We start from the raw sequence: 26,897 nt of genomic DNA on the forward strand, positions 1-26,897 counted from the left end.
GTGCCACAGGAGATATGATCAAGGGGACAGTGGTATTCACGGCTGTGCCAGTTTTCACTCTGTTGGCCGAACTTTAACAGTCTGAGTCAGTTACGCCTATAGTCTCACAGGATGAGCCCAGAACAGACTGAATGTCATCTTGTGAGTGAAACTTGACTCACCTATGCACACTGGATGTACATGGGACAGAAAGAGCACACACCCTTGAATTAACTGCCATGGATGGGCAGTCTCGGCTCAGTGTTTGAAGGTTCCCACAGCTCTGTTTGGGCTTCCCTTGTGGCTCAGCTGGTAAAGAATTGGCCTGCAATGTAGCAGACCTGTGTTGGGAAGATCCCCTGGAGAAGGGAAAGGCTACTCACTCCAGTTCTCTGGCCTGGAGAATTCCTGTAGGAACTATACAGTCCATGGGGTCGTAAAGAGTCAGACACGACTGAGCGACTTTCACATTTCACTTTTCACAGCTCTGTTTTAGGAGCTAAATCAAGGCTCATCAATCAATGCCTCTCAAAGGATGACCATAGATCACGACATTCAATGAATTATCAAGGGTTCTTATTTAAATTACAGCTTCCCAGACAGCCTATGAATCTGACTCTCTGGGGCTTGGGACCCAGAAATCCACTTCTAAACAAGCTCCCCAGAAGCACTATGTTTGACCCAGAGCAAGGATGCTAAAATGTCCAGCTTGCTGTGTGATTCTGCACGAGGTGCAGTTGTTCTCAAACTTTGTTATAAGATAGAATCACTAGGGATCATTTAGAAATACCGATGCCTGGCTCACATCCCCAGACAGTAACATTCAATAGGTATACGGTGTGACCCGGGCACTGGGAGTTTTAAAAGCTCCCCAGGCCATTCTAATGTGCAGCAAAGTCTTGCACCAGAGCGCATCTATTGACTCCTCCAACTTTATCTGCAAATTGTCTCAGATCTATTTACCCAGCGCAAATGGAATTCTGGGCCACCTGGACAGGCGAGGAGTTAAGAGCCCTGATTTTGTGAATGGTATGTCGTGAGTCATGTGTGGAAGGCAGTGAGCTACCAAATGGGATACTAACTTAGAGACAGGTATGACTGACTGGAGCTGTTTTGCTCACATTAGGAAAATAGAGGAGTTTCTGTCTGTGTTCAGCATTGCTAACCCAGAAACTGACTTTATTCAACCATATCTTATCTCAAGCTTTTCAAATTGTGGGTTGTAGCTTATTCTTGGGTTCTTAAATCATTTTAATGGCTTTGAGCCAGCATTTTTATGGAATGGAATGGAACAGAGCAGAAAAATCAAGGGGCACCTCATGCAGAAAAGCCAATAATTGTTTTGGGATATCTTTCTTTCTGTGTTTTATAGAGGGAAAAAAAAATATGCCTGAATACTGCTTTCCACAATGCCTTCACACTGAGATTGCATCTCTCTCTCAGTCGCATTTTGCCTTCTCTTGGTTTTCCCAGTTGACAGGGATTTCTGAACTTCTACCATTGAATTTAAAGAACAGCTGCAGCTGAATCTGGTGGCTTCATTCCATTCATTTGGAAAGTACACAGAGGAAAATGAATCAGGCTCATTGCAATGCTTCCGAAGAAGTCGGAACCTCTCTGAGAACAGCTGAGATGCTGAATGCACAAGTTACTCTTTCAGAAAGAATTGGCAATAAACCCTGTTAAAAGTTTTGAGAAGCAGAGCTCTTAGCTCTTCTCTTAATAGAGCCTCACGGGCATCTCTGCTTTAAAGGCAAAAGACATCTGTCTCAGCTGCAACCAAATCTGCAATTGCTGGAATATTGTTGATTAATGGACTTAATTGGTCCTTTGGTTTTTTAAAGCAATAAAATTTTGCCTTAAAATAGCAGATCCTACTCCATCAAGCCGCTATTCAAGTCACAAGAAAATACAAACGTGTGTGTGTGTGTGTGTGTGTGTGTGTGCGTGCATGCGTGCTAAGTCACTTCAGTTGTGTCCTATGGACTATAGCCCGCCAGGCTCCTCTGTCCAAGGGATTCTTCAAACAAGAATACTGGAATGGGTTGACATGCCCTCCTCCGGGGGATCTTCCCCACCCAGAGATCAAACCCATGTCTCTTCTGTCTACCTGCATTGGCAGGCGGGTTCTTTACCACTAGCGCCACCTGGGAAGCCCCTGTGTGTATGCATAATTACATATCCATATATATATATATTTTTTACTCTAATTTGAAATATTAAAAAGTGTTCTTTGGTATAAGCAATATGAAAATTGCTGAGCAGAGCTGAACTAGCCAGAAAACCAGAAGGAAAAGAGATAGCCAGAGAAATTCAAGCCAGATGCAATAGCAAGATAAAATAGCAATGTTAGGAGTGTGGATAGGGTCTGAGGAAATGTGGCATGAAGATAGATATGTGAAGGAAACAGGGTTACGTGAGGATCAGCCAACTGATGGTATTGCCAAACTGCAGCAAATCGATACCTGTGGTGAACATAGCCTTAGAGACGAGGATAATGACCACATTCTGGAAATATCATTGATCTCTGGTTAAAATGGTCTGAAGCACTGATGAGGAAAGCATTCCATTTAATAACAAATGCTCTCTGAATTGATTTCACTAACAATCTAGACTTTTCTTTCAAGGGACCAGTAACTCAATTTCCGAAGAGGCTTACTTTGTATAAGACGTGTAACCCTGAAGGAAATAATAAAAATTATTCTGCCTGTATACTCTTGGAGGACACATTAGTGTCTGGTTCATTTTTCACAGCACCTAGCAAAGTACTCAGTAAATTTGGACTGAACATTTAAAACCCCTGCTTTCCTAACTTTACGTGTCCCTTTTCAACCAATGGGTTTGTTACACGACAGGGGTGGGGGGAGGGGGGTACCTAACTCTTGCTTTAGTGTTTGCATTAAATAATTCCTCACTCTGCACATTTGCTTTCTGCTAAGAAGCCAAGAAAGGACTGGCCAGCACAATTTGATCCATACTCCTGAATAAAAAATAACCAGAGGTAAAGTTATTCTTTGGTCAAATGACAGAGATTTCAGCCAAGTATACAAATGCGGTCATTTTTGGCAATTGCATTATAAATCCCAAGACTGTAACTGTTAGACAATTGATATGAAATGTCTGAGAATAGGCTTCCAGGGAAAGGGTGAAAGGTTGCAGTAGGTCTTTAAGCACAGAGCCAAGACAGGTCAATTTCATCTATTGACTTCTTATAATTAGATTTAATCATACTCTGCAAGTCTTTTAAAACAAAAACCCAAATGGATTATCTAGATCATGCAACAACTTTGAAATGCACTGAGGAACAAGACAAGAATTCGTGGGCTCATTCTTATTTTTGCCCACCAGAGAGAGTTCAGTTCCCCTGGCGTGGGCAGACCTTTTCAAAGCTAATGTAAATAACCTGAGTATTATCTAAAACAAGTCTCTTGTTGGTAAATACTCACCTTGTAATTGTTACTCTGTTTATTTCAAACTGAGTTAACAGAATCTTCATTCAGTGAGGCAGTGATTTTCCAAGCATCGCTGTGGTTCAGAATTTCCTGCAGAGATTTGTAAACATGCAACTGCCTGGACCCAATTCGTTAGATCACCCAGGAAGATTTAAAAGCTTGCTTACCCCTGGACCTTACACTAGACCAATTGAATCAAGACCTCTGGGGATAAGGCAAAGGCACTGGTATTTTCTGAAAGGCATTTGAGCTTAGGCAAAGGCACATGTGACTGTGAGGTGCAACACTGGGTCAGCAATCTTGCCCTAATGGTGTTATGGACACAGGTAGGAAGGAGAAGGTGGGATGAACTGAGAGAGCAGCATTGACATATATGTACTGCATGTGTAAAATTGATAGCTAGTGGGAAGCTGTTGGGCAGCATAGGGACCTCAGCCCGGTGCTTTGTGAAAACAACTTAAAACTCTGTTCCAAAGAAGACTAGTTGTGTAAAATATTGTACGAAGCTAACTAGAATACAGCCATTAAAAAGAATGATTCTGCTCTCCACATCTTAACAAAAAAAGCTCCAAGATATAACTTGAAACAAAGAAGCAAATGGCAGACATGTATGGAGTATAAAGTCACTTGTGTTTTTAAAAATTTGGCCTGTATGAAATCTGTGACACTTCTCCGGAAATATACACAATAACCTGGTTGCAGTGATTTCCTTCAGGGAGGGAAACTGGTTGGTTGGGAAAATGAGACTTACTTTCCCCATTAATATTTCTTTAGCCTGTTAGGATTTTTGTGCTAACTGAACTACTCAATTGAATTAAAAATAAATAAAAGGTCAAGTGTAAACAGTAAGCTTTTGAAGCACATATTTATATGAACAAAGCTTTTTACATAGTAGACACTCCATAAATGTTTGTTAATAAATAAACCTGCTACCTTATTATTCTTCTCTTATTATTCAAGTCTCTTCTTTTGGTGTGCAGGCGGTGGAGGATGAGTAAACTTTCACATCATATATTATGTGTTAGCACTTACTGAGTGTTATTTACGTGCAGTGTTTTGTTAACCTCTTGACATTGTTCCTCATCTCAGGTATTCCTACAACATCCTTGTGAAGTAAACATTATTATCTCTCTTTTACACATGAGAAAACTGAGGCTCAGAGAAGTCACCAAAAGCTGAAGCAAATTGTGTTATGCACACACATACATACATATACACACACACACACGGAGACACACAAAATCAAACAAACGCTTTTAAAGTATATGCACCCGATCCCTCTGGGTCTTCCCAGAGCACCAGGCCTGAGCACTTGTCTCATGCATCCAGCCTGGGCTGGTGATCTGTTTCACCCTAGATAATATACATGTTTTGATGCTGTTCTCTTGAAACATCCCACCCTCGCCTTCTCCCACAGAGTCCAAAAGTCTGTTCTATACATCTGTGTCTCTTTTTCTGTTTTGCATATAGGGTTATCGTTACCATCTTTCTAAATTCCATATATGTGTGTTAGTATACTGTAATGGTCTTTATCTTTCTGGCTTACTTCATTCTGTATAATGGGCTCCAGTTTCATCCATCTCATTAGAACTGATTCAAATGAATTCTTTTTAATGGCTGAGTAATGGTGGAGAGGGAGGTGGGAGGGGGGATCAGGATGGGGAATACATGTAAATCCATGGCTGATTCATGTCAATGTTTGACAAAAACCACTACAATATTGTAAAGTAATTAGCCTCCAACTAATAAAAAAAAAAAGAAAAAGAAAAAGAAATCTCAGAATTCTAAAAAAATAAATAAATAAAGTATATGCAAAATGCTGTGGGGACTGTGAAGATAATATGCTTTTTGCCCTCCCAAAGGGTTTTATCGGGGGAAACATGTGTCTAACACAACCATAACAGGAGGCAAGAGACAGCACCATGGTGATCTGAAGGGAGAGGTGGAAGGAATCAGGGAAGGCTTCTCAGAAGAGAACCTGGTTCATTAGGTATTTGAAAAGAAGCACCAGGAGGAAAAGTCATGTGATTCACCTGTTGGGCAAAACACTAAGTGCTTTGTATACATTATCACCTTTTATTCTTTTAATCCGAACAATTCTAAGTATTCTTGTTCTCAATTTTACCAAACCCTAAAGAAGAGACATTCCCCTGATGTCCTAGTCCACATTTAATATCACCTTGCTTCCTATTGGCCCTGCAATCATACACACACACACACACACACACACACACAGAGCTATATATCAGTATATAAGGCAATGCATGTAAGCAGTCCCTACAGAGGTAAGTTCTCCTTTTGTCTAATACAAGTAAAAACTACTTGAGACAGGAACCGCATTTTTTTTTAATTTCTTGAATATCCCCCATTATATGCTCACATAGTAGACACTGAAATATTTAGAGTAATATATTAATGCTAAGGGGCTTCCCTGGTGGCTTAGATGGTAAAGAATCCACCCGCAATGCAAGAGACATAAGAGATGCCAGTTTAATCCCTGGTCAGGAAGATCCCCTGGAGAAGGAAATGGCAACCCACTCCAGTATTCTTGCCTGGAGAATTCCATGGACAGAGGAGCCTGGCAGGCTACAATCTATGGGGTCACAAAGAGTAGGACATGACTGAGCAACTAAGACAAATATTAATGCTAAATCAAGTCTACGTAACCTATCTCTTTTTATTTTGTGTAAAGGTTTTATGACAGCAGATGAAAGAAAATTATTCGACCACCTGAAATCTCCTCATCTGAAATACTGGGTTCCATTCATCTGGTTTGGAAATCTCGCAGCTAAAGCCCGGAAGGAAGGTAGAATCAGAGACAGTGTTGATCTTCAATCACTGATGACTGTAAGTACATTGCAAACATCAGTTAAAAGATATGAATCAGACACCAAAAGGGACTTGGATGTAAAAGACTGGACCTGGACGAGTCCACTTTGTTCAATTCTGGTTCCAGAGGAACCAGAAAGACTGGGCTGGGATTAGAACCCTCAAATGCAGGAGGCGAATATAACACAGTTTTAACTGAGGTTGATTGGAGGTGGTTGCTTAGAGGCTGTTTTAAGCAGAAGTAGGTTTTGTAATGAATGTTGAGTTTTAAGCCAACTTTTTCATCATTCATTATAAAGCCTACTTTGAACTATGGTTTTGGAGAAGACTCTTGAGAGTCCCTTGGACTGCAAGGAGATCCAACCAGTCCATCCTAAAGGAAATCAGTCCTGAATATACATTGGAAGGACTGATGCTGAAGCTGAAACGCCAGTACTTTGGCCACCTGGTGTGAAGAACTGACTCATTTGAAAAGACCCTGATGCTGGGAAAGATTGAAGGTAGGAGGAGAAGGGGATGACAGAAGATGAGATGGTTGGATGGCATCACCGAGTCAGTGGACTTGAGTTTGAATAAATTCCAGGAGTTGGTGATGGACAGGGAGGCCAGGCATGTGGCAGTCCATAGGGTCGCAAAAAGTCGGACTCGACTGAGCAACTGAAATGAACTGAACTGAAGGCTTTATAATAGGCTTCCCTGGTGGCTCAGACGTAAAGAATATGTAAAGAATACACCTGCAATGCAGGAGATTCAGGTTCAATCCCTGGGTCAGGATGATCCCCTGGAGTAAGAAAATGGAAAACACTCCAGTATTCTTACCTGAAGAATTTCATGGATGGAGGAGCCTAGCGGGCTTCAGTCCATGGGGTTGATAAGAACAGGACAGAGCTGAGCGACTAACACACACAGGCTTTGTAATAGGCTCTATAAGAAAGTGTTCCTTGATTGATCAGCAATGTCTGCAAAGGGCTCAGAAGGTTCTGGCACCCAACAGGCATATTTGCCATCCCTAATTCCAGGATCCTGGACCCAAATCCCCAGTAAGTTCCCCCAAATTGGAATATCCCAAAGTTAATCCCCTGGAGGAGGAAATGGCAACCCACTCCAATATTTTTGCCTGGAGAATTCCATGGACAAAGGAGCCTGGTGGGCTACAGTCTGACAGTTCACTAAGAGTCGGACATGACTGAAGTGACTTAGCAAAGTTAATCAGCTTTCCAGATGACCCAGGAAACAAAACTGGGTTTTAATTAAATGAAATAATCCTGAATGCATTTGAGAAACAAATTTATAGATGGGCTAGATAGATTTGTGCCATGACAGTCTCCTGCCTTCATTAGGCTAAAAGAAGTGAATGATTTTAAAATAGCTCCCAAATTAGCATATACTCTTTCTCAGTCTTAAATAATAACTTGTGTTCAGTAGAGAAAAAAGAAATCAATGGATCTCAGTCCTTTCTGCTTTAACAGAGATAGATTTTCTGTCAATAGAAGTATTCTAGAGTCTTCTTTCGTTGGGAAAGGCATAGGATGTATTTAGGTTTTTTCCTAAGATCTTCAGTAAGCGTGTTTTCAAAAGAGATAGAGGAAACAAAAAATAATCTGCTCTCTACATAATTTAGAAATGATTGTTTAAAATATTAACTACTGCATTTCTACCACCCCTTTGGGCATATATGTATATATATATATATATATATATATGTGTGTATGTATATACATATATATAGTGTGGGAAATTATGAATTCAATAGGGTAGGGGATATTTCTATACCATCCCAATTTATCTTAATATTTTCTTTAAACTGTACAACTGTACTTATCCCTTTTGCACATCATTGAATGATGTCAATAGCTTGTCATTTTCAAAATTTTCCTTTTGGAGTGGACTTCAGAACCAATTTCTAGTTCTTTCGAAGTCGCGATCATTATTCTATAGGTGTATTTCTAAAAGCCACAGCCATATTCTGAATCCCAGTAAATGTTATTTACCGCACCCTTCATCTTAGTAAATCATGTTTTATCTATTTCTGGCTTAGGAAATGAACCGATTTCGCTCCTGGTGCAGCCTCTTATTTGGTTATGACTGGGTTGGGATTCCGCTGGTTTACACCCAGGTATCAAATCCTTGGCACGTGGTTTTTTTCTTCCCATTGCCCACTTTGGCATGCTGGCTCTCTCGGGGCAGCCAGGACTGTGCTCTCAGCAGGCTTTCTCTCTGTTTCAGGTGGTCACGCTGGCTGTCTACACCTTCTTCTTTGCCTGCCTGATCGGACGCCAGTTTTTGGATCCCACCAAAGGCTATGCGGGGCATGACTTAGATCTTTACATTCCAATCTTCACCCTCCTACAGTTCTTCTTCTATGCAGGATGGCTCAAGGTAGCCAACAGCCTCCGTGCCTGAGACCCTCTCTACAATCTAGGTCCTGTTCCAAACTCTGCACACTGATCAATTACTGAACCATTCGTTCATGAGTGACTCCAAGGTAGATTTAACATTTACTAGCTGAGATGTTACTATTTTTCAACTGGGAGTTCAAGTGGCAGGGATGTGGTGAGTACTGTACTGCGGAGATCTGAAGCAGATCATTTATGCAAAGACGTTACTCTTTTATGGCCATTGATTGTGTTAAGTCTTTGTGTGCTCCCATTAGGATTACGATAATGTAATTAAAGTATTAAGTATACCTGCATTGATATTTTATACCACGACAAGCGACTAGGCAGAGTAAAAGAAAGTAAATAAGAAGTCTTGTATCTCAGACTTAAGCATGATTATTACATTATTTTCTTGGTTCTGGGCTTCCCAGGTGGCTCAGTGATAAAGAATCTACCTGCAATGCAGGAGATGTGGGTGCAATCTCTGGGTCAGGAAGATCCCCTGGAGAAGGGAATGGTATTCCACTCCAGTATTCTTGCCTGGGAAATCCCATGGACAGAGGAGCCTGGCAGGCTATACAGTCCATGGCTTGAAAAGAATCAGACACGATTGAGTGACTAAACCATCTTGGCTCTGCTCAACTCTAAATAGTTAGTTTCTATTCCCTGAAATCCCACTAGCTGCCTCACGACATTAAATGAATTCCATTTTTAAAACCAGAACTGAGACTCGAAGGAATTCATCGGAATCAAAACCAGAAACACCAGGATTAATGACAACATTTGGTTTGCCAGGAAATTAAAAGCAGGTCAGAGCAATGAAAGAACTAGTCCAGTCATCAGCATTAAATTTTATTTGTTCCCACCACCATCTCTCTTCCACCCCAATGTATGTAACAATATCAGAAACCTGATTCTTCCCTCTCTTTAGTAAGTGACAGAAAAGATCAAAGATTATGCCTTCTTTAAGGGGAGAAATCTAAGGACATTTTGAAGGTAACTTTAATAAAGTAGAATTCCAAATGTCTGACCTTCCAAAAAAACATGTGTCGACATGCACATCTCTTCCAGGTTGTTGCAGCCTTTTCCCTGCAGACGCCTTTGCTTTCATTGGTTTGAATCTTAACCAGGAAAAAAATAAATACGTTGGCATTTCAAGTTACCCTCCAAAGAGTAAAGGCATTTCCTTTCCAAATGGCAAAAACATTTTTAACCAGATGACAGAGACTCGATTATTTTTACCCATTTAGGACGAAGAGCAAAAGAGACGAACAGCTCTCATTTCTCTTTAGAGAAAAAGTACATTCTAACTTTTTAAACAGAAAATCACCACAATTGGCCCAAACACTCAATCCTCAATCATTCTGGCCTTCTATTGTCCTTTTGCCTGAGTTGTGCTGAGCTTTTTATTTTTCACTTTGTGCGCATGTAAAGTGGTCAGCCAGGCTGGAAGGAACAGTCAGCAGTTCCTGCCTTTTGAAGTGCTCTCTAATATATTAACATTCTTAGGACTTCCCTGGTAGTTCAGTGGTTAAGATTGCTGCTTACACTGCAAGGGACATGGGTTTGATCCCTGGTCAGGAAGCTAAGGTCCTGCATCATGCTGTGCAGAGTGCCCCCCCCCAAAAAAATAAAATATTAACATTCTTTTCCTTTATAAAATATTTTTGAATGCAAAATATGAAAAGAAAATCTTAGCTCCACTAAGAGATAGGCGACTGTGAGAGAAGGGAGTTTTCCCATCCAGTGGATTGCATCTCAATTTCTAAACAGCTATTTTGTCTTGACCATTCTAATATTTATAAATATTGAAGTGTAGAAAACCCAACTTAACCTTATAAACAGTCTATTACTAGTTATTTTCTAGAAACGGACTCAAAGTGAGTAAAGGCTATCTTTGTGACAGTTCAAAATCATGGATATCATTTTGGTAGTTAAAGGTAGACTGTAATACTATATGCAGGACTGATGTCAAGAAACTGAAATTCTGGATGTAACAAAAGTATTTGCAGGACCCATCCAGCGGCCCATTTTATTTAAAGAAAACCCCAGGCAAAAATAGGCTTCCTAAGTTGGAATCCCTGGGTTGGGAAGATTCCCCTGGAGAAGGCCATGGCAACCTACTCCAGTATTCGTGCCTAGAGAATCCCATGGGCAGAGGAACCTGTAGGGCTAAAGTCCATGGGGTCACAAAGTGTCAGACGTAACTGAAGTGACTTAGCACGCATGCTCGCACCAGGCGAGAAAGGGTAGACAACCTCTTGGAACTTGCATTGACGGACTCTTTCATGGATGTTTCTGCGCAGCTGACTGATCCAGGCACCAGCCCGGCCAGGGCTGTCCTTAGAACAGGGGGGTATCCTTCTCTATCAGTGGTTCTCAACAAAGGCCACACATTAAAATCTCGTGGGAGCTCTACTCACTACTGATGCCTGGCTCAGCTTCACACCCATTAAATCAGAATCTCTGAGGGAGGGACCTAGCCATCAATTTTCTTTGAAAGCTTTTCAGATCATTTTGATGTTCACTCAATGTTGAGAACAGCTTTAAATGATTAGACCTAAATCCTAAAAAATATATAGATAGAACTTTTTTACCAAGAAGTCTCAGAATCTAGGAACCCAACTAATCAATGGTACTTCTTTTTTACACATTTGTAAGTTTTTCACATTTAAGCCCAATGTAAAACCACACACATGCACACACACACACACATCCAAATAATAAAAAAATCAAAGGGAATGAATTAAAAAAAGCCAGGTGAGTCTCATTTGGCATATAAATCTCTCATCAAGAAGATGAGAAGCCAGGGGCTTCCCTAGCAGTCCAGTGGTTAAGACTCTGCCTTTCCACTGCAGAGCGTGGAATGGGTTTGATCCCTGGTCGGGAACTAGGATCCCACAGCATGCAGTGCGGTCAAAAAAAAAAGTTGTTTTTAAAAGAAGGCTGTTCAATTCAGGAGCATGGTAAGAACATCTAATACTGACCAACTATTAGAAGATATATGATAAAAACCTATGCAACTTCTAAGTAAGTTGCAGTAAATCCTTTAATTTAAAACTAAGTAAGAAAAAGTCCAGCTTTATGACTTACTCCTCTCTGACTCACTCACTTTGTAGTTATGTCCAGTTACTGTGAAATCTCCTTGTAATATTTTCTTTAGTTGCGATTTAAGTCTTTCTTTGCTCTTTAACCTTGCCCACGGTTACATTTTCTCTCATCACCTGGGCTTTTGTAAATTCTTTCAGAGCACAGGCTCTGCACCCCTTGAAGCTCCTAGCATATTGTCAGAACCCCTTCGATATTTGCTGGCTGATTTGTACCCGAGAATCAGTCTTTTGGTTCCTAAACAGCCCATGGCTTCTCCTGGATGGGACCTGCACTGTCACCAGCAGAATAGACAGAGCCTTTGAAGAGCAGACCCACGCAGGTGCACGACTGGCGGTCTGAGAGTTCAGTCCTGCTGACTGATAAACACCTGTGTGTTTACCAACACACTCCCGCTCTGCTCTAGGCTTCCTGCTCTGAAAGGTGACAAAAGGAATCAGAGAGTGAAACAGGAGTCCTCTCCAAACTCCGCTCTTAGTCTTCACAAGCATCATGGTGGACTCATTCTATGTTCTCAATTGCAGGTAGCTGAGCAGCTTATCAATCCTTTTGGAGAAGACGATGATGATTTTGAAACTAACTGGTGCATTGACAGAAATCTGCAGGTTGGAGAAGCTTTTCTTTCCTTTACAAACATTAATAATCTAAACATATTCTGAACGCAGGCCTCTGAAGTTGAGAGCTTTAGCCACAAACAAAAGAGGTTTGGCTGTTCAGTATGTTGCTTCCAGGTTCTTTTGGAACCTTACAAACCTCACTGGATCTCAGGTCCAGTGAAATTCCATCCCTTTTCAATAGAACTTTAAGCCAGTTTTCTTTGTAAGTTTCTTTATTAGCTTTACATAGCCTCTTCCATCTCAGTACAGACCAATATTTTAATACATTTTTAATGTTTCCAATTGCCACCTAAAAAGATTAACAGTGACATAAAGTGGTAGCCATAACACAATGTGAGTTCCAAAGTGCACATCTTGTAGATCCCTGCAGTCAGATGTCCAGCAGCTGGACACTGAGAATGTGGGGCCAGGCCAGCCTGTGTCTCAAAATCTCCCTCAATGGTGCCAGACGGACGCCAGGGCTTTTACACTGAAGCATTATTCCAGAGAACTTATTCATGAAGAGGTAGCATGGGAGAATTTTTATTTTAGGCGAGATTCCCCTCCAACGATTCTCCCTCCTGAAAACCTAACCAAGAAAAGGCCTTCAGCTTGCCCATTTGTTTCAAGTCCTTACTCAGCTCTTAAACAGTATCAAACATTTTACTGTTGGTTCACAAGCTAGCTGCTGTACACAGAGGGAAAGGGGGGACCAAAAAAAAAAAGGCAGACCAAGTTAGGTTGGAGTGTAACAGTTTTAACAAGCTAGGGAACTTACTCAAGAGGCCTGTCTTGGGGAGATACAAGGTGAATAGACCTCCACATCTACCTGCCAGAATCCTAAACTTTGACATAGAAGCCTTACTTGGGTTCAGTCATGTAGTCAGTCCAGATGGTCTCAACAACACATTGCTCTCTCAAGATTGTATTCTTGAAACAGCTCCCACTATGGGGACAATGGTCGGAATGTATATTCCAAGGACAGAAGCCCACCCTATTACCTTGGTTCATCTTATAGATCATAACCTCTGTATGACCCCCAATAATCACATTGTCAGCCTGTTAAGGAGGAATTGTAATGCCTATACCACTCACTGTAAAAATTGGATTCCTGGAAGTTTAATAATTTATTCAAGCATCAATTTGCCAAAGTCAAGAGGAGAAGACCATTATGACCGCAAGCAGTATAGACTTGTTGATATATTTTTCTAAAAAAAATCAAACAAAAAAATTCATGGCAAATAAGAAGTGATATCAAGTATAAATGTACTTATGGAATCAGTGAAATGGTATATTGAAATCTTCAGCTTCCTGTAATATCTGGGATTATGTTGTTGCTGTCAGGATACCCACTAGACAATTAGACAATTTTGAGCAAAGAATAAAAGGATGTCTCTCCTGCATCCAGATAAGATGTGCTCCACTCTGGGGTATGTGGCTTGATGAATCTAGTCTGGGCAGCTTTATGGCCCCACTTACCCCCACTGCCAAGTAAACGACATATACAGCTCTCTGTAGCAGCTCTAGTTGCAGCAAATATAAACTGTGGACATTTATATATTCACTCATTCACACTGTGTTCTGTCCTACTCCAAACTTCATTCACCCACTGGAACTTATTCTTTCTTCATGAATTCACATCAGAATTATTCTAACACTATACTGATGATTTTAGGTCTCTCTTTTGGCTGTGGATGAAATGCACATGAGCTTACCCAAAATGAAGAAGGATATTTACTGGGATGATTCTGCTGCTCGTCCACCATACACACTGGCAGCTGCTGACTACTGCATACCCTCATTTCTGGGGTCAACTGTCCAAATGGGGTAAGTGCATTTCTAAAACTCACCAACATTTAGAAAATAAGTAAGTCACCATTCTGATCTTTTTATACTGTGGTCCTGAAGTTACTTTCATAAGAACTCTCAATTATTAATATCCCAGAATGGTAGCCTTTTCAAATTTTCAGACATAATTAATATGTCCAAGAGAGTGAGAAATTAAAATGACTGTAGCTTCTGGTTTAAATATGGAGTATGTGTGTGTGTGTGTGTGTGTGTGTGTGTGTATTTGGGGGTAATTTGCATTTCATCTTGCCTTTATACCACAGCAAATTTTTCTAATAGTTGTGAAACTATCTTTTTTTTTCTTTTCCTTCCAACTTGGAGTAGTTATTTAATTATATTGTTATTTGTTATTTAATTATGACCATCATAATGAAATGCATTTTAAAAAGTATTTATTGAGCATATACCATGTGTAGGCACTGTGCTAAACTATTTTGAGACAAGTAAGCCTTAAGGTAAATTTTGTCAAAAAAGTTTCCTCAAAAATCATGCTTTGATCAAACTGACTTGTTTAGTGTACAAGCCAGTGTCAGTGGTTTGAACATAACAATCTGCCCATATGTACTGTGAGCTTTAAATAAATGGGCTGAGGCCTGCAGTAAATCATGTGCAGTTCTTGAATAATTTTATTAAATCTGATCATGTATTTGATTTTGCAGAAATGTGTGAATGTGGAGGAAGTTTAAGTGTATTTGCTGAAGGCAGATGCCATGGTTTGCAAGTAACTTAAAAAGAAGAATGTGGGCAAATTTAGAAAAGTAAAAAGAACCCCTCCAAAAAATTATAGAAAAAGGAAAAACTTTTACAGAATTTTTCTTATAATTTTTGGCAAAAGTGTAGTTCATTTTCCCCTGAGGCCAGCTTTAGGCAGATTTATGAAGTGAGAGCATGTCTAAAGTTGCCACCTGTGACCCTCTCTCTCTCCCTCTCACACTGTTCGGCCCTTCTCTTTTGCTACTGTTAAAAAGCAAAATTCAACCGGGTAAATTTTTTTGAAATTCCCTCCTTAAGCTTTTAAAAAATGTATTTCTTTTTAATTGGCGGATAGTTGCTTTACAATATTGAGTTGGTTTCTGCCATGCATCAACATGAATCAGCCATAGGTGTACATATGTCCACTCCCTCTTGAACCTCCCCCTACTCCCCACCCCATCCACCCCTCTAGGTTGCCACAGAATACATTGAGCTCCCTGTGTTTTACAGAAATTTCCCATTAGTGGTCTATCTTACATATGATAATGTATATGTTTCCATGCTACGCTCTCAATTCATCCCATCCTCTGTGTCCACAAGTCTGTTTTCTATGTTTGCATCCAACTGAGTAAATTTTAAAGGTCTTATTGCTTCATTCACCGGTTCTTGAATTGGGCAGCATCCAACCTAGCAAAGACAAAGGAGCTCCACAGAACTATACAAATGAAAGCCTTTTATAGGCAGAAGGGAGCAGGAATAAGGAAGTTACACATGGCAAAAAACTGGGCTGTGTGTTGCAAGGTCACTTTCCTATAGGAGACGGCAGGGGTCTAACAGGCAGAATACCTAACCAGTGCTGATCAGGCCATTCCTGACTGACTGGCTTAAGATTCTATTTCTGGGAAAACTAATTAAGTCTTGGTTTTGTGACATGGTGCTTAGCATAAGTGACTCCATTTGGGGCCTGTTGTCTTGTTTTTAAGACTAATATGAGAACATTTAGCTTCAATCCAGTCCATATAATGCTTCCTCTTAGCTGAACGTCTCCTGCCTGCTGCCTGCTGCTGCTGCTAATGCACTTCAGTCATGTCCAGCTCTTTGTGACCCCATGGACTGTAACCTGCCAGGCTCCTCTGTCCATGGGATTCTCCAGGCAAGAATACTGTTCTGGGTTGCCATGCCCTCCTCCAGGGGATCTTCCTGACCCAGGGATCAAACCCACGTCTCCTGCATCTCCAGTTTTGCAAGTGGATTCTTTATCACTGAGCCTGGGAAGCCCTGAATGGCTCTCAGGGCCCCTAGAACCTCTGAGGCTGAAATCCCTTGAAGACACAAAGAAAAACATGACTGAAAGTATAATTTCAGGCACTATGGCAAATAATGAGTCAACATAGGAGTCAGGAAACTCGCCTTGCTGCTCTCCAAGCACAGCTTGGTAAAGGTAGCTACTCCAGGCTGGCCTTGTTTCTACTTCTAGATGCCTGCTAAGCCTGGCCCTCCTGTCCAGGGTCTCCTCCTGACCAAGGTACTCATCCCTACCCCAGCAGATTGCTCAGTCTCTATAAATAGCAATTCCCTGCTGTCTGCACTTCTCACTCTTTTGTAATATATTCTGCAGTGGTAGTTTCACTGATATCTGGCAACCTTCTCAGTTTTGAAAATTAATAGATGTTTGTTTTTAGATCACTCTATAAGCTTTAACCTTCCCCTCCTCTCCCGTCGTTGATTAATGCAAAGTATTTGAAGATCTGACTTGTAAAAGAAAGGAGACCAGACCATTGATAGGGCTGGAAGTCATCGTGATGACTCTATTTGGACTGCAAGTACCACTTGCGTCCTTTCCCAGGTGGCTCAGTGGTAAAGAATCTGCCAACCAGTGCAGGAGACACAGGTGATGTGGGTTCAATCTCTGGGTTGATCCCTGGGTCAGGAAGATCCCCTGGAGAAGGAAATGGCAACCCACTACAATATTCTTGAATGGAGATCCCATGGACAGAGGAGCCTAGTGGGCTACAGTCCATGGGTTCACAAAGGGTCAGACACAATTGATTATGCATTCATAAAATGAAGATTTTTTTTTTATGGTCTCAAGATTTAATCTTGATCTACATATTCATCTTAATCATCATAATTTCACATTCCTATGCAAGTGTCCGTATTCTTTAGAAAGTATTAAAATATGTATTTTGGGAATTCCTGGTGATCCAGTGGTTAGGACCCCACGATTTCACTGTCAAGGGCCCAGGTTCACCCCATGGCCAGGGAACTAAGATCCCACAAGCTGTGTGGCACAGCCAAAGAAATATTAGTAATAAAACAAAAATATGTATTCCTCCTATTTCTAAATACAGAAACATGGTAGTAAGAATTTATAAGACCTTGGAGAAAATACATAATCCGAATGATTATTGGGAAGATTAAACAAGATAGTAAGCACAAAAACACTCTATAAATAACTGAAGAGCATTATAATTATCAACTAGTACAGATCCCTTATTTGTGGATGTCAAACTTTGGCACAGAAAGATTGAACAAGTCTAAGCTATTTTTCAAATTTAACTAAGCCTGGAAATCTGTCACAGAAAATAAAATGCTTGAAAGCGAACCAGAAGGTAAGAATGAAGCAAACAATTATCAGTTGTCAGAGAGATCCTGTGGTTAAGTTGACATATTCACTACTAGATAACATGACCTATTTACTACTAGTTACGATGGCCTATTTCAGTTCACTTCAGTTCAGTCACTCAGTCGTGTCCGACTCTTTGCAGCCTCATGAACTGCAGCGCACCAGACCTCCCTGTGCATCACCAAACCTGGAGCCTACCCAAACCCATTTCCATTGAGTCAGTGATGCCATCCAACCATCTCATCCTCTGTCTTCCCCTTCTCCTCCTGTGCCCTCAATCTTTCCCAGCATCAGGGTCTTTTCCAATGAGTCAGCTCTTCGCATCAGGTGGCCAAAGTATTGGAGTTTCAGCTTCAACATCAGTCCTTCCAGTGAACACCCAGGACTGATCTCCTATAGGATGGACTGGTTGGATCTCCTTGCAGTCCAAGGGACTCTCAAGAGTCTTCTCCAACACCACAGTTCAAAAGCATCAATTCTTCAGCTCTTAGCTTTCTTTATAGTCCAGCTCTCACATCCATACATGACTACTGAAAACACCATAGCCTTCACTAGATGGACCTTTGTTGGCAAAGTAATGTCTCTGCTTTTTAATATGCTGTCTAGGTTGGTCATAACTTTCCTTCCAAGGAGTAAGCATCTTTTAATTTCATGGCTGCAATCACCATCTGCACTGATTTTGGAGCCCCCCAAAATAAAGTCAGCCACTGTTTCCTCATCTATTTGCCATGAAGTGATGGGACCCAATGCCATGATCTTAGTTTTCTGAATGTTGAGCTTTAAACCAACTTTTTCACTTTCCTCTCTCACTTTCATCAAGAGGCTCTTTACTTCCTCTTCACTTTCTGCCATAAGGGTGGTATCATCTGCATATCTGAGGTTATTGATATTTCTCCTCGCAATCTTGATTCCAGCTTTTGCGTCCTCCAACCCTGAGTTTCTCATGATGTACTCTGCATATAAGTTAAGTAAGCAGGGTGACCATATACAGCCTTGACGTACTCCTTTCCCGATTTGGAACCAGTCTGTTGTTCCATGTCCAGTTCTAACTGTTGCTTCCTAACCTGCATGCAGATTTCTCAAGAGGCAGGTCAGGTGGTCTGGTATTCCCATCTCTTTCAGAATTTTCCACAGTTTATTGTGATCCACACAGTCAAAGGCTTTGGCATAGTCAATAAAGCAGAAATAGATGTTTTTCTGGAACTCTCTTGCTATTTTGATGTCCAGCAGATGTTGGCAATTTGATCTCTGGTTCCTCTGCCTTTTCTAAATCCGGCTTGAACATCTGGAAGTTCATGGTTCACGTATTGCTGAAGGCTGGCTTGGAGAATTTTGAGCATTACTTTACTAGCTTATGAGATGAGTGCAGTTATGTGGTAGTTTGAACATTCTTTGGCATTTCCTTTCTTCGGGATTGAAATGAAAAGTGACCTTTTCCAGTTCTGTGGCCACTGCTGAGTTTTCCAAATTTGCTGACATACTGAGTGCAGCACTTTCACAGCATCATTTTTTAGGATTTGAAATAGCTCAACTGGGATTCCATCACCTCCACTAATTTTGTTCCTAGTGATGCTTCCTAAGGCCCATTTGACTTCGCATTCCAGGATGTCTGGCTCTAGGTGAGTGATCACACCATCATGATTAACTGGGTCAAGAAGATCTTTTTTGTACAGTTCTTCTGTGTATTCTTGCCACCTCTTCTTAATATCTTCTGCTTCTGTCAGGTCCATACCATTTCTGATATTTATTGAGCCCATCTTTGCATGAAGTGTTCCCTCGGTATCTCTAATTTTCTGGAAGAGATCTCTAGTCTTTCCCATTCTATTGTTTTCCTCCATTTCTTTGCATTGATCGCTGAGGAAGGCTTTCTTATCTCTCCTTGCTATTCGTTGGAACTCTGCATTCAAATGGGTATATCTTTCCTTTTCTCTTCTGCTTTTCGTGTCTCTTCTTTTCACAGCTATTTGTAAGACCTCCTCAGACAGCCATTTTGCTTTTTTGCATTTCTTTTTCTTGGGGATGGTCTTGATCCCTGTCTCCTATACAATGTCACGAACCTCTGTCCATAGTTCATCAGGCACTCTGTCTATCAGATCTAATCTATTTACTGTTAGTTATAATGGCCTATTTACTACTAATTAAGGTGGCCTATTTACTACTAGTTACTATCACTTCTTTACTCGCAGGCACAGACCCCCTAGGGTCTTTTAGGGGAGGTTTTTGTGAGACGTTTAACTGGACTCCACTAGAACTAACTCTTCAAGAAACAGCTAGGCAAACGTTTACTTGGTCTTGACTTTCTGCACGAATGAGGACCCTAAAGGGGGGCCTCACAATCCAGGAAAGGTCACTGTAGGAATTCAGGGTTTTGGAAGTCAGCAAGAATGTGAATGTCCTCTTTAATCCTTTAGCATCACTTTTTCCCGTAAGTATGTTATTAGACAAGATGTTTCTGGTTGCCAATGACAGAAAACCAACTCAAGCTGGGCTTAAGCAAAAAGGGATTTCTTGGGTCACATCCAGAAAGTGGCCTAGCTTTGGATGTGGCCGGGTCCAGAGGCTCACGTACGTCACCAAGACCTGCAGTGCCCTCTCTATCTCTCAGTTTTACTTTTCTCTCCACTGGCTCAGGTTCTGGGCAGGCTCTCCCTTCCTGATGTCAGACAGACAAGATGGTAGCCAGCAGCTCCAGGTATACAACCTATCTTCTCAACAAATGCTGTGGAAAAACCATATCTCTTTTCCAACTCTGAAACCTGAAGTACTGGATTCATTATGATTGGCTAGGTTTGGCAAACATATCTGTTTCTGAACCAATAACTATCAATGAGAAAACACGATATTTTGATTAGCTAATGTTGTTGCATGCATCCATCTTTGGACCAAGGGGTATGGTCAGCTCCAACCAACAAGATGGAGCAGGTGATGCTGGCAAGAAAGATGAAGGTGCTGTTACAGGAGAAGGGTGAATGGTCTGCTGGGCTGGCGAAGATAATAGGTGTCCTCTAAAATCTTAAAAGATAATTTGCTAAGCATCGAATTATTCACTCACCAAATACAACATCAATACCGAGTAAATCATCTGAGTGTGGTTCAGGGAAAAGATAGTAAAAGTAAGGATTATTGTAGCACAGGCGATTGATGATGACTTGAGCCAAGTTTTTCTTGCATTTGGATGAAGACTAGATGTCAGCATGGTATGGATGCAAACATCTCAATGTTCATTTAAAATCCCTTCCTAAATATTTTTTTTAAATTTTCTTATTCTTTTTAAGATATATGTTCCCAGCATATTTAATTCAGAAATCAGATTTCCCTCATCTTTTCCTATCAGTATTTCAGGTTTGTAATCACAATTCCCATGATTCAGAAATTCCAAAATGGAGGCAATGTCTTTCAATAATTGAATAACAATATTACTATCCAAGGACAACCTGAGAAATTACTCCGACTCATACATTTTTTCACATTTAGCATGCTACACATTTCCACATAAAAAGGAAACTCCTTGGAGACAATTTCTTTGTTCTCTATATTCAGGAATATGTTCAAAATATTGCTCTATTTTCTACACATTTTTCAAATATACATTACTGAAATAAAGTAATTCCTCTCCTCATTTTTATCTCAAGTGCAAATTTAAATTTTCATTTTCCTTGTGTCTTCACATATGGAGCTTACATGTTCATTTATTCAAGCAAAATTTTCTTTTAGGGCCTTGTACATGGTAAATTCTATGCCAGATGCTAGGAATAGGCAAAAACAAAAACAAATTTAAAAAAAAAAAAACATGTCTTTTAAGCTCTCAGACATAATGAGACTACTTATAAAACAATGTGGTAAATGCAGTGATAGAGAAATGCTGAGAGTTTTATGGGAATACAGTGAAGGTATACTTCATGGGGTCCGATGAGTCAAAAAAAGCCACTTTCAGTTGGGGAATGTAGTATGCATCTCATTTTTTAAATTTTTATTCTTTAGACTGCGAGATGCGGCATGTGGGATCTTAATTCTCCATCCAGGAATCACACCTGCATCCCGTATATTGGGAGCACAGAGCTAATCACTGAATACCAGAGAAGTCCCTAATATGCATCTTTAAGAATGAATTTGGACACTACTATACAGTCTTCCTTGGTAGCTCAGATGGTAGAGAACCTGTCTGCAATGAAGGAGACCCAACTTGAATCCCTGGGTGGGGAAGATCCCCTGGAGAAGGGAAGTGGTTACCCACTCCAGTATTCTTGCCTGGACTATTCCACGGACAGAGGAGCCTGGCAGGCTACATGTAGTCCATGGGGCCGCAAAGAGTCAGACACGACCGAGTGACTAGCACTTTCACTATGTATAAAATAGATAACAATTAAGGACCTACTGCAGGGTTTCACTATGTATAAAATAGGTAACTATAAGGACCTACTGCAGGGTTTCACTATGTATAAAATAGATAACTGTAAGGACCTACTGCAGGGTTTCACTATGTATAAAATAGATAACTATAAGGACCTACTGCAGGGTTTCACTATATATAAAATAGATAACTGTAAGGACCTACTGCAGGGTTTCACTATGTATAAAATAGATAACAATTAAGGACCTACTGCAGGGTTTCACTATGTATAAAATAGGTAAATATATGAACCTACTGCAGGGTTTCACTGTGTATAAAACAGGTAACTATAAGGACCTACTGCAGGGTTTCACTATGTATAAAACAGGTAACTGTAAGGACCTACTGCAGGGTTTCACTATGTATAAAACAGGTAACTGTAAGGACCTACTGCAGGGTTTCACTATGTATAAAATAGGTAACTGTAAGGACCTACTGCAGGGTTTCACTATGTATAAAATAGGTAACTGTAAGGACCTACTGCAGGGTTTCACTGTGTATAAAATAGGTAACTATAAGGACCTACTGCACGGTTTCACTATGTATAAAACAGGTAACTATAAGGACCTACTGCAGGGTTTCACTATGTATAAAATAGGTAACTGTAAGGACCTACTGCAGGGTTTCACTATGTATAAAACAGGTAACTGTAAGGACCTACTGCAGGGTTTCACTGTGTATAAAATAGGTAACTGTAAGGACCTACTGCAGGGTTTCACTATGTATAAAATAGGTAACTGTAAGGACCTACTGCAGGGTTTCACTATGTATAAAACAGGTAACTGTAAGGACCTACTGCAGGGTTTCACTATGTATAAAACAGGTAACTATAAGGACCTACTGCAGGGTTTCACTGTGTATAAAATAGGTAACTATAAGGACCTACTGCAGGGTTTCACTGTGTATAAAATAGGTAACTGTAAGGACCTACTGCAGGGTTTCACTATGTATAAAATAGGTAACTGTAAGGACCTACTGCAGGGTTTCACTATGTATAAAACAGGTAACTGTAAGGACCTACTGCAGGGTTTCACTGTGTATAAAACAGGTAACTGTAAGGACCTACTGCAGGGTTTCACTGTGTATAAAATAGGTAACTGTAAGGACCTACTGCAGGGTTTCACTATGTATAAAATAGGTAACTGTAAGGACCTACTGCAGGGTTTCACTATGTATAAAACAGGTAACTGTAAGGACCTACTGCAGGGTTTCACTATGTATAAAATAGGTAACTATAAGGACCTACTGCAGGGTTTCACTATGTATAAAACAGGTAACTGTAAGGACCTACTGCAGGGTTTCACTGTGTATAAAATAGGTAACTATAAGGACCTACTGCAGGGTTTCACTATGTATAAAATAGGTAACTGTAAGGACCTACTGCAGGGTTTCACTATGTATAAAATAGGTAACTGTAAGGACCTACTGCAGGGTTTCACTATGTATAAAACAGGTAACTATAAGGACCTACTGCAGGGTTTCACTGTGTATAAAATAGGTAACTATAAGGACCTACTGCAGGGTTTCACTGTGTATAAAATAGGTAACTGTAAGGACCTACTGCAGGGTTTCACTATGTATAAAATAGGTAACTGTAAGGACCTACTGCAGGGTTTCACTATGTATAAAACAGGTAACTGTAAGGACCTACTGCAGGGTTTCACTATGTATAAAACAGGTAACTATAAGGACCTACTGCAGGGTTTCACTATGTATAAAACAGGTAACTGTAAGGACCTACTGCAGGGTTTCACTGTGTATAAAATAGGTAACTATAAGGACCTACTGCAGGGTTTCACTATGTATAAAATAGGTAACTGTAAGGACCTACTGCAGGGTTTCACTATGTATAAAACAGGTAACTGTAAGGACCTACTGCAGGGTTTCACTATGTATAAAACAGGTAACTGTAAGGACCTACTGCAGGGTTTCACTGTGTATAAAATAGGTAACTATAAGGACCTACTGCAGGGTTTCACTATGTATAAAATAGGTAACTGTAAGGACCTACTGCAGGGTTTCACTATGTATAAAACAGGTAACTGTAAGGACCTACTGCAGGGTTTCACTATGTATAAAATAGGTAACTATAAGGACCTACTGCAGGGTTTCACTATGTATAAAACAGGTAACTGTAAGGACCTACTGCAGGGTTTCACTGTGTATAAAATAGGTAACTATAAGGACCTACTGCAGGGTTTCACTATGTATAAAATAGATAACTGTAAGGACCTACTGCAGGGTTTCACTATGTATAAAACAGGTAACTATAAGGACCTACTGCAGGGCACAGGGAGCTCTGCTCAATGCTCTGTAACGGCCTATATGGGAAAAGAATCTTAAAAAGGAGTGGAGACACATAGATAGATATTGCTGATTCACTTTGCTTGTACACCTGAAACTAACACACCATTGCAAATCAACTACAGTCTAATTTAAAAAATTAAAATAAGATTAAAAAAAAGAATGAATTTGGAAGGATTTCCACGGTGGTCCAGTGGTTAGGACTTGGTGCTTTCACTGCCAGGGCCCAGGTTTGATCCTGGCTGGGAAACTAAGATCTTGCAAGCCACAAAGCACAGTCAAAAAAAAAAAAAAAAAAAGAAAATCAGTAAAAAAAAAAAAAAAAAAAGAACAAATTTGCATATAGCACATAGACAGAAGTGGGAGGATACAGCAGAGAGTACATTCTAGGTATGAGCAAAGACAGAAAGGAATGATAGTGTATTCAAAGCAACAATTTTTTAAAATTTCAGCTTTATTGCAATGGAGTTGACATATAAAATTATAAGATAAAGTGTAATTGTGGTGATCTGATATATGTATACATTGTGAAAGGATTCCCCCATCTCATTAATTAATAAATCCTTCACCTCACATACTTGTTTTCTTTTTTTTTTTTTTTGGTAAGAATGTTTTAAGTTCTACTGTCTTAGCAAATTGCAATTACATGATACAGTGTTATCAACTATATTCACCGTGTTTTAATTAGATTCTCAGACATGATTCATCTTACAGCTGAAACTTTATACCTTTTTACCTATTTTATCCCTATCTCCCCCAACCTCCTAGCCCCTGGCAGTGATTTTTCTACTCTGTGTCTCTATTCATGGGATTTTCCAGGCAAGAATACTGGAGAGGGTTGTCATTTCCTTCCTCAGAGTTTCTTCCCAGCCCAGGGATCAAATCTGCGTCTTCTGCACTGGCAGGTGGATTCTTTACTTCTGAGCCACCAGCGAAACATGTTTCTATTAGAATAACAATTTGATATGCAAAGCAGAAGAGCCAAGAAATGAGTCTGGAGGGAGAGATAAGGAAGGATCATAGAGGGTTTTAGAGTCTGAGTAAAGAGTTTCAGCCTTTTTCCAAAGCTATTAAATGACATGGTCACATTCGTGTTTTCAACAAGTTGTCCTAGCAACTGGCTGAAAGATGGATGCCTAAGGATAAGACTAGAGTCAGAGAGACCAGTGAGCAGGCCACTGGTATACTTTAGACAGGAAAGCATAAGGGCCAAAGTAGCACAGTGCTTCAATGTATGTTGGCAGTGGAGATGGCAAAAGGGACAGATTTGAGAAAGGAGAAGGAGTTTAAAATGATGGAGTGATTGGTAATGAACTAAGGAAGATAGAGAGTAGTGAGAAAGAGCTGCTGAAAGGGAAAAATATGAGCCAGCTTCCTTTCACATGGGTTGCATTTAAGGCATTTATGGGCAATTCACATGGAGAAGTGCAACAGGCTGGGAGCACAGAGACAAAAGCACAGAGGGATGATTTTAACTGTTATCACTACGTGGGTGTGTTAGAACCCAAAGAGTGGGTGGGAGCACCCAGGAACCATGTCAAGTGAGTAGGCCAGAATACAAAGGGTAGAACACTGTCACTTAAAGGGTGATCAGAATAAAGGGGTCCTTGAAAGAGAGTAGGAATGCTCACTACAGATGCAGGAGAAGATCCCCGAGAATGCCCTGTCCTAGAGACCAAGGGTGGAAGTCTCAACAGGAAGCCTGAAAAACACCATAGGAGTTTGCATTTCAAAGCGATTGGAGACTTAAGTGAGAGTGTGAGGCAGAAGCTAAATTACAGCAGGTTGAGGGGTGATTGGGAGGCAAGGAGATCAAGATTGCCAATGTAATCTATTTTTCCAATAATTTTATAATAGAAAAACTCAAACATATACAGAAGTAGAAAACAAACTATCGTAAATCTCAGGTAGCCATCACCTACCTTCAGTTATCAAGTCATGGCCAACCTGGTTTCATACATCTTCCCACTCATCTTTACCCACTGTGAGGCAAATATAACCACAATACCACTTTCATGCCTTAAAAACAAAAGACCAAAAACTCAAAATAATTCCTTAACTCATTAACTATACATGAACTCTTTTTTTGAGAAGTCTGTATTGTGAAGAGGAGATAGACTAGACAGTATCCAATGAGACACAAAGTCAAAGACAATGTCATGTTTTTTAATTGTTTTATAAAATTTTAGGATGGGAACACCTTAAGCGTGTTTACAGAAGGGGAATCTGCCCTCCCTACACTACCACCCACGCTTGGAATTACTTTAACCAATCTCTATAGAATTTCACTTCGCTATTATGCCCTGGTCTTGTCTGGACAGATCCACCAAGACTGTCTTTGGTATTTACTGTAGTACTGTCCACTGTATGTCCACTGTATGATTTAGCATCCCTTTTATCAAAGGACCCACAGAAAAATTTATCTCAGCCATCAATGGGGAGAAAAAGAAACTTTGCCTTTTATAGGTAACTCTTAACACTATTTCTCTTACAGACTATGGATCTTATAATTGATGATGGACTTTTCGTTTTGGCTACTGAAAACTGAAAACCAAATCCATAGCCCACCTTTAGTCGGCCTGTGAGATTTTTTGGCCTGTATCTCTAGGTACCCTGTCGGTCTCATCTTGTTAGTGTTCCTCATTCTTTGTTGTTGCTGTTTCGTCACTAAGTCGTGTTTGACTCTTTTGTGAT

General features: G+C 40.3%; 1 protein-coding gene across 1 annotated transcript in view; it reads left to right on the forward strand.

Moving 5' to 3' along the window:
* BEST3 (bestrophin 3) overlaps positions 1 to 26,897 on the forward strand; it is a 50,758-nt gene that overhangs the window by 10,416 nt on the left and 13,445 nt on the right. The window contains exons 4-8 of the mRNA XM_070454613.1: positions 6,124 to 6,278; positions 8,299 to 8,376; positions 8,487 to 8,639; positions 12,271 to 12,351; positions 14,018 to 14,169. Coding sequence (XP_070310714.1) covers positions 6,124 to 6,278; positions 8,299 to 8,376; positions 8,487 to 8,639; positions 12,271 to 12,351; positions 14,018 to 14,169 — 619 coding nt within the window. The remainder of the gene's footprint in view (positions 1 to 6,123; positions 6,279 to 8,298; positions 8,377 to 8,486; positions 8,640 to 12,270; positions 12,352 to 14,017; positions 14,170 to 26,897) is intronic.

The sequence above is a fragment of the Odocoileus virginianus genome, chromosome 24 (genome assembly GCF_023699985.2).
Source record: "Odocoileus virginianus isolate 20LAN1187 ecotype Illinois chromosome 24, Ovbor_1.2, whole genome shotgun sequence".
Classification (NCBI taxonomy): Eukaryota; Metazoa; Chordata; class Mammalia; order Artiodactyla; family Cervidae; genus Odocoileus; species Odocoileus virginianus.